Source organism: Porites lutea, chromosome 13 (genome assembly GCF_958299795.1).
Source record: "Porites lutea chromosome 13, jaPorLute2.1, whole genome shotgun sequence".
In the NCBI taxonomy this organism is placed as follows: domain Eukaryota; kingdom Metazoa; phylum Cnidaria; class Anthozoa; order Scleractinia; family Poritidae; genus Porites; species Porites lutea.
The window spans coordinates 12,571,351-12,580,229 of record NC_133213.1 but is presented as its reverse complement, the minus strand read 5'-3'; the positions used below and the strand labels follow the sequence as shown (position 1 = coordinate 12,580,229).

General features: G+C 42.9%; 3 protein-coding genes across 3 annotated transcripts; all 3 read right to left on the bottom strand.

Annotated features, from left to right (window-relative positions):
• Window positions 1-1,909: 1,909 nt before the first annotated feature.
• On the bottom strand, window positions 1,910-4,270 carry LOC140922382 (uncharacterized). The gene has a single exon (XM_073372374.1). The coding sequence runs from the start codon at window positions 4,268-4,270 to the stop codon at window positions 1,910-1,912; it is 2,361 nt and encodes a 786-aa protein (XP_073228475.1).
• Window positions 4,271-4,504: 234 nt separating this feature from the next.
• LOC140922381 (uncharacterized) lies at window positions 4,505-5,707 on the bottom strand. The gene is made up of 2 exons (XM_073372373.1): window positions 5,583-5,707; window positions 4,505-5,537 (listed from the first exon to the last, which is right to left on the bottom strand). The coding sequence occupies exons 1-2, from the start codon at window positions 5,705-5,707 to the stop codon at window positions 4,505-4,507; spliced, it is 1,158 nt and encodes a 385-aa protein (XP_073228474.1).
• Window positions 5,708-5,798: 91 nt separating this feature from the next.
• On the bottom strand, window positions 5,799-6,725 carry LOC140922380 (uncharacterized). Its single transcript, XM_073372372.1, has one exon. The coding sequence runs from the start codon at window positions 6,723-6,725 to the stop codon at window positions 5,799-5,801; it is 927 nt and encodes a 308-aa protein (XP_073228473.1).
• Between the last annotated feature and the right edge of the window lie 2,154 nt (window positions 6,726-8,879).

Below are 8,879 nucleotides of genomic sequence, written 5' to 3'. Positions count from 1 at the left end.
AGCGGTTATTGCAAGTATATCCGGTGCTGGTTTGGCACTAAAGACTTTCTCTGAGACTAAAGATTATAAACGTAAAATTGAAATGAGTAAATTTGCTTTTTCAAATTACGAGAAAATACGGCTCGATCTCCGGACCGTTTTGAGTAGGGGATCTTTCAGTAAAGATGATTTCCTGAGGGAACTAAATATTTTAGATGACACAATTGTAGATTTTTTTCCCATTGCTGACAAAATTTGAAAAACATTACGAGAAACAATTCCTCTCTCATCAAACAGATACTGTATATGCATCCATCGAAGAAATACAAGATGGCAGACGTGTCAGTCTGGATAGTACTTAGTGTAAGCTGGCCGACACACCTTGCCTTTAACGATAGCTCGAGACGTTAAGTTACTGCTTTCTACGACAATTACGGTAAAAAGATGTGAACGTGAACTCTTATCATTTATTTCTGTGGAAAATGAAAGCTCTCTTTATTTCACTGTGGAATATACCAGAGCTCTATTTTCTATCGCTACGTCATAAGTATGAACAGAGAAAACAACGCAATGATACATGAAGGGAGCCCCCACCAATCGAGTTTATTATACGCATTATGCGAAAAATATAATTACAGAGGACTAAGAGAGGCTTAGATATAAGTGGGCAAGAACTAATAAGAAATACTGAACAAAAATTATCAATGTGAGCGGACTCAGACCAATGAGAGCGATGCAATCCTTTATAGAACGAGATGAAACTTATGTATAAAACGGATATAACAACCAAATGAAAGAAGCATTCATGGGTAAAATGGTCGGCGAAATTCACAAGGAGTGCCTTATAAAGGGTCTAATTATCCAACGAGGGAACTAAACTAAACATTGCAATCAACAATGAAAAGTAGTACATTTTCTTTACTGCACATTTCAACTGATGTTTTCCTGGACAGGAATGTAGTAGTACTTTGTGTAAGCTGGCCGACGCTGAGTAAAATCAATTTCCTGTGTGGGGGCTCCCCCACTTCCGTCTAAATTCTGAGAATTACCTAAGACCGGTTAATGTCGTCCTTGATTAAAGCATAAACTCGATTCTACCAATCTTCATAATATTGCCAACTCCCTTCTGTGAATTTTTACATGTCATTGCGCCCAACCGTCACGCACACGTAAGAATTAGGCCAATCGTGAGGCGCATAACAAAACCCGTGAGAAACCTGCCTATCAGAAACGCTCACATATGTCGTTGCGACTCTGCAGGATATTAGAACGAGTTTGTGCACTAATTCGCAGACGGACTATACAAATGGTTTTGATGAGTGCGTGGGCCGGCTGCAACGTAGGTTACATGTTTGCCATTAAAGAAGATATTTTACTCATCCTGCGACAGACCCTGTATTAGTACAATGGACAAGACAAACAAACAAACAAGCCAGAGCAAATGTTTACGACAAGTTTTCCCTCAAACCTTGTCACAAGAATAAAGAGAAGTCTGAACTCACATGAGAGATGTAACTGCTTCATCTCTGTTGTAATTCGCTGGAGAAATGTTCACAAACATAAGCGTTTTGGCTTTACCTCCTGCAAACCAAGCAGAAAAAACAATCAGCAATTACCAAAATACCCGTGGTAGCTTTGTGTACAGGAACTGTTTGTAGGTATTGTTCCCGTAACCAAAAAATATCCACCAAAACCAAAGTAGGAGCAATTCTTGACTGTATTAGTTTCCAAATAAGCTTTACAATCGTATACAGGCGACCATCCAAATTGCACGAGCGAACAAAAACTAAAGACAAAACCATGTGCTCACATCCGGGTTCTTACACCTAATCATTTTATTTAAGCGTCACTAAAATGTCTTATTTGAAAATTGAATAAACAGTGTCAGGTCCATTTCCGCTGTAACATCCTCCCCCCGTGTTCGGCTACATCAGTTGGGCGAACACTCTTCCAAAAGGGCTAATTTCGCTACAGGGCGTCTTAACAGACCAAACTTTGTCTTCACTTTAGCTGATCTTACAACATTGTCAGATCCAGGGAAAACGATCACAATCCTGCCAAGAGGCCAGCACCCTCTTGGAGTTCCATAGTCAACTATAAGCACGAGGTCACCAACCTTCAGGTTAGTTACAGCTTGGAACCATTTCTTGCGGGCAGTTAAACCAGGTAAATACTCATGCAACCTTCTTTTCCAAATGTGGGTGGTGATGACTTGCGCTTGTCGCCACCGCTTTTGGCTTGATATCTCTTTGTCAGCGAAGATTCCAGGTGGCAATTTGGGGGTTGCTCTGCCAATAAGGAAGTGGTTTGGGGTTAACGCCTCAAGATCGTTCGCATCTGAACTCACTTTAGTCAATGGACGACTGTTGACTAGAGATTCAACTTCAGTAATTGCAGTTAACAACACCTCATCCGTCAGAACTTGATTCTGGAGAACGACATTAAGGGCTTTCTTGCAGGATCTCACCAAACGTTCCCATACTCCCCCCATGTGGGGTGCTGCAGGAGGGTTGAATACCCATTGAATTCGTTCTTTACTCAGCGCGCCTGCGATTTTGTCTTGATTCCACCCATTAAGACACTCTTGTATTTCGCGATTCGCCCCAACAAAGTTCGTACCATTGTCAGAGTATATAACAGTCGGTTTACCTCTCCTTGCGATAAACCGTCGGAGAGACATAATGAAAGAATCAGTAGACAAGGAGTGGGCGACTTTGAGATGTACTCCTCTAGTTACGAGGCAGGTAAAAAGGCAGCCATATCTTTTTTCTTGCTTCCTGAGGTGCTTCACTTTCAGAGGTCCAAAGAAATCTACTCCAACCTTTGAGAATGCGGGTGCAACCTGCAGGCGGTCGGCGGGTAGTCTCGCCATTAAAGGTGGTTCTGGCTTTACTCTTCTCCTTCTGCAGTATGAACATCGGTGTAGAATCTTCCTTACAGCTGTACGGCAACGTAGGATCCAAAACTGTCGCCTCAGTTCGTTCCGAACATGTTCAACACCTTCATGCCTCAGTTTCTCATGACAGTCCATAACGATGAGGCGACTCAGCTCATTATCAGGTGATAACACTATGGGGTGTCGACTTGAGAACGGAATATCTGCCCTTTCGATCCGTCCACCAACACGAACAATTTCGTCTCCATCGAGGAAGGGAGAAAGAGAGGCCAGTCTACTCTTGGGAGAGACCTGCTGGTTTCTCTTGAGAGTTGCAATCTCTTGAGGGAAACTTTTCACTTGGGCGGTGCCGATCCAGAACTTTTGAGCACGCTCCAACTCCTCCACTAGCAATGGACCACTTTGACGGTCAGTCCTTCGACATCTGCAGTTGTAAACAAATCGGAAATAGTAAGCAGTTACTCTAAGAAGTCGTGTTAGGGATGAATACTTGGTTAACGAAATGAACTCTTCTTTTGAAGTTTGAGCTTTCGATGCACTGTACGCTGAGGTCTCTTGTTTCTGCTGGCTGGAGGATTCAAGCTTTGAATTTCCCTTAGGCCACTTTTCTTCAGAAAGGGTTAAAAATACAGGACAATTCAACCATGTACTCTCTGATGTCATAGCTGTGACTGGAAGTCCTCTGCTACCATCGTCTGCTGGGTTAAGGGCACCAGGGCAATGATTCCATTGGCTTGGTTCAGTTGTGTCCAGAATCTCCCCAACTCGGTTCGCAATGAAGGCGGGGTGTCGCTTGGATTCACCACGAATCCACTGAAACACAGTGCTACTATCAGTCCACAGGTAGGTAGAGTCTATCCTGTAATCATGTTCCTTGATTACCACAGTAGATAACCATGCACTTAAAACTGCAGCTTGCAGCTCTAGTCTAGGGATGCTCAAAGGTTCCTTGGGAGCCACACGTGTCTTAGCTGTTACAAAGGCACACTTGACAGAACCATTGGCATAACTAAATCTGAAATAGGCTACAGAACAGAATTCTTGTTCACTTGCATCATGAAGCTGGATAACGGTGGGACTGTCTGAAACATGACGGTAAAATCGAGGAACCAAGAATTCTGATAGACTATCCAGCTCTTTCTGCCATTTGGACCACTCTAAGAGGACCTCTGATGGAGGGGTTTCATCCCAACCAATGCCAAATTGCCACACTTGTTGAAGGAGGAGCTTCGCTCTCACCAGGAATGGAGCCAGGAAACCAATTGGGTCGAACAATGACGCTATCAAACTCAGAATCTTACGTCGCGTGTCTGCTATATCTTTTTTCACCACTTTATAAACAAAACAGTCCAATCTTGTGTCCCAAATGACACCGAGAGCACGTTCCACAGGCATAACAATTTTCTCCTCTACCACCTTGATGGAGGGAGCTCTTTCTGATTCTGGTATACGTTCTATCACCTCTTTCACGTTCGAAACCTACTTGGTCAAATTAAACCCAGCACGCTTTAGCATCACAACAAGTTGCTGTTGCAGTTCAAGTGCGTCACTTGTCGTCTTTACAGACTTAAAGAAATCATCCATATAAAAGTTGCGCTTAACAGCACGAGCAGCAATAGGGTACTGCAGTCAATTGTCCTCTGCTGTCCTTAAAAGGGCATAATTAGAACACGTTGGTGCACACTTGGCCCCAAAGATATGTCGCAGGTACTGATAGACTTCAATTTCAGACTCCGGTGATTGACGCCACAGAAAACGGAGGGCAGCTTGATCCTCTAGTGGGACAGCAACCTGGTTAAACATTGCCTCTATGTCTCCAGAAAGAGCAACTTTTTCTTCTCTGAATCGCATGAAGATTCCCACAAGATTGTTCAACAAGTCAGGTCCACTTAAAAGGTGACTGTTCAATAAAAACCCTTGATACTTAGCTGCTGCATCACATACACGTCTGACCTTTCCAGGTTTATTAGGGTTAAGTACGGGATGGTGAGGGAGGTACCACGTACGCTTTGCTTGGTCAGTAGTTTCCTCTTTGGTAAGTCTCTTGATATACCCCTTTTCTAGGTCTGTGTCAATGGTTTTCTTGTAGGCTTCGCCCAACTCAGGATCACGTTGAAGTCTCTTCTCTAGAAGACCAAGTCGGTGAATAGCCACAACACGATTGTCAGGAAGTTGGATGTTTTCGTCCTTCCAAAGCAACGGAACCTCGTAACGACCTTCTACCTTCTGCGTCCGCTCACTCAGGAACTTCAACACCTTTTCATCTTCGACAGAGCGCTGCACAACACACTCATATCGACATCCAAAGTTCTCGGTCCGCCACCAAGTTTTAACTGTTTCATGAAGCACTTCATCAGGGGTTGCCATATGAACCTTGTAAACAGATTCACCATCTTCAATATAACCAGGTAGACGACCAGTAACAGTCCACCCCAATTTAGTGCGAACACCAACAGGAGAACCTTTCGGTCCACATCGAGTCTCAAGAGGCACAATAAGTTCTGGGACATCACTTCCAAGGAGTAACGCGACTCGAGTTACAGAAACTTCAGTCAACTCTAAGTCTGCAAGGTGTGGCCATTTCTCTTGTAATTCTCTGAAATTCACCCTTCTTTCCGGCACGTTCAGGCGATGAACCACTAGAACTTTGTGCACATCAAACCTTGTACCAAAAACATTCAACTGACTAACTTAAAGATCAACAAACTTTTTCAGTAGCCTTGATGATTTCTGAATTCCATTCAGCAGAACACTTTCCACTGGACCCTCAAGGCCAAGATTTTTTGCAACATCTGTTGCCAGCAGACTGCAAGTACTTCCAGTGTCTAACATTGCATATGTGTTGAAGTATCCCTTTGGCCCATACAGGATAACAGGCACAACTTGTAATAAAACAGAGTCACTACTACTCTTATGAGATGCACTAGAATGCTCGGTGGATTGGGGTAACTGCTTCTGTGGCTGCTTGGTTAGTTGATGCAGCTGTTTCATTGTTCCCATCAGGTGTCACATTTCTTGATGAGTGCAGTAATGCATTGTGACTTCGAGTACACCCATTCACTCCACACGGTTTCAAGTTCCTACAAGTAGTAAGCCAATGACCAGATCGGAGGCAGCAAAAACACAGCTTATGTTTTTGAACTTCACTAAGGCGTTCTTCTACACTTAAGGCTTCAAACTTAGGGCAAGCTGACAGGTTATGCTGCTGTCCATCTCCCATTAAACAAGGTTTTGCTTGCATGTTTTGTGATGAGAGGTTACCCAAGAAGGTATTGTGCCTTTCACCAGCGCCTCCATAGCGGCCTCTGAATGGGAACTTGAAGCAGTCATCATAAATATCCACCTGGCCCTTTAGCCAGCTACAAAAGTCCTCCAGGTTTGGTTGATGTAAATTGCTTGTTCTCACATGGTCCTTCTTCCACTTCACTTGGAGATCTGGGGATAGTTTATCCACTGCAATAGAGATATTAGCTTCGGCTGCTAGGTCATTTATGTATCCAAACTTTTTAAAGATCCAGACAGTAGTTGACACAACATCTGATAAGTTCCTCACTTCATGCGGTCTGTCATTCTGTATTCGTGATGTCTTTCTCAATCTGTCGAGTGTAACTTTTACAACAAGTGAGGGTTTTACAAATCTAGCTTCCAATTCGTTCAATGCTTCATAGTAAGAATCCCCACTGTAACCATACCCTTCAATTGCAGACTTCACTTTACCAACCACAGAGTTCTGAAGGTGTTGCATCTTTCCATTCAAAGACAAATCAGCATCATGAACAATTGATTTAAACATCGATGACCAATCAGGCCTTTGCAAGGGGTCACCATCAAATTTCTTGAGCTGTAGCATAGGAAGACTCGAACAGCTATAAGTAACATGTTTCCTCTAAGGACTTGATGCAATATCAGTTTGTGCTGTTTTTGGTAAACATTGAACCCAGGATTGGTAAACTGGTGTTGATGTTTTGGACTGTGCCGAGCTTTTGGGAACCATGAATGAAACGCTTGGTCTTGGTTTCATAGACATTGGTGATGATGTAACCTGAGTTGCATGTACATTGTGCATAGATCAAGACAGTGGTTGGGACGATGAGGATAATGACGTAACATGACTTGTTTGTACACTTTACGTAAATCTAGACAGTGGGATTAACTCTAGCGAATCATCATCAAAATCCCGCAGCCTATTAGGCAAAGACTCAGGGTCATTGTAATGATTAAAGTTTCGTACCTTCTCAAGGTTTTCGGCTTCTGCCGCAAGGCGTGCGGCCTCGTCCTTTGCTTCTTGGGTTTTTCTCCTTTCTTTTGCTTCGAATTCAATTCTTTCAGCCTCGTTACGTGCTTGTTCGATCTTGTGTTTTATCTCCAGCTGTTTCGCAAACTCTCTCTTTCTTCGTTCTTCTTCCATTTCTAGCTGTTTTGCCTTTATTTCTGCCGACGCTATTTTGGCGCGAATTTCGGCCACGTGAGAATCTGCTGAGGATTTACTCAGTTTCAGTGAGCTTAACGCGCTATAACTCTCCTCTTTCCTTTCTTCCAGATGTGCTTCAGCTTCTAATTTCGCTTCCTGAACTCTTTCCAGTTCTTCTTCATACCAGTTAAGGGCATTTTCATGTTCCTGTTCCGGGAGCATAGCCAACAGTTGATTGTTTAAAACTTGCGCTTCATTGAGCGACTCTTCCAGAATATTTACATAACCACGAATAATAGATTTCCTGCCATATTGCTCAATCGTACCTTGTAATTTCTTTAAGGTATTCGTAATTCTTCGTTTTACCACAGCTCTTTTTGTTTTCGCAGTTGCAATCGTTGCTCGTTCGGCCGATTCCAGTTCACCACTACCGTTTTCATCAGCCATGATTCGCTCGCTTCATTTGCTTGGTTCGCTTTATCCGGCTAGTCAAGGACCAGAAAATTGTTCCCGTAACCAAAAAATATCCACCAAAACCAAAGTAGGAACAATTCTTGACTGTATTAGTTTCCAAATAAGCTTTACAATCGTATACAGGCGACCATCCAAAATTGCACGAGCGAACAAAAACTAAAGACAAAACCATGTGCTCACATCCGGGTTCTTACGCTTAATCATTTATTTAAGCGTCACTAAAATGTCTCATTTGAAAATTGAATAAACAGTGTCAAGTCCATTTCCGGCTGTAACAGGTATGCTGAACGTTTTGGCTTTTCTTACCATGTGAGTCTTGCATTAACATCGTTAAGGTGCTATTACGATAGGGAATGAAGTCATTCCCTTTCAAAAGAGCGTGGATCACATCACCAAGGGCGCTCAAGCTAGCGTTGATTGACTGGGCTTCCTGTGGAACAGAGATACGAAGAAACAATCAAATGACAATGTATTCTGGGACATAAAAAGATCTGCAGCGTGAAAGAAATGTGCAGAATGTAAAGGTACAACTTGTGCATAACCATTTATATATTAGCAGTCAGCAACAACACGTGAATTAAACCTCTTAGCTAAGTGATCAGTTTTGGAAGCACAGAATACTAGTAAGGCGGCGTTTTGTTACCTTCATTTGTGCGGGAGTTGATTCCACCTTTTTCAATCGTTCTGATCCCGCTAAATCGACTAAAGTGATCTGAAATAGACGCTATTTCGCTGTAACGGGTAGCTAGACCTAGAGGTGAGTGACATTCTTAGTCGTCGTAGGTACTTAACGACCCTTTCGTTAATAAGCGTGCCAAAAAGGTACGGCGCACTTTTAAGGATGTCCTTCAAAAAGTTTTCAAACAACGAAATCAGAAAGTGAGTATTGTTCGATTCAACAGACACCGCATCTTCACGAAACTTATGGCTGGGGCTTTTAATTAATCCTTAGAAATTTTCAGTCCTTTCTCGATAATTTGTGCATATATACTAAGGATGGATCCAGGAATGGTATGAATCCTCCTTGTAACCGGTTATCATTGCAGACTTACCGCGCGTGAGCCGCGGTTATAAAGCGTGGGAACAGAGATCTCTTATTGGCTACGGCTGAATGGCACA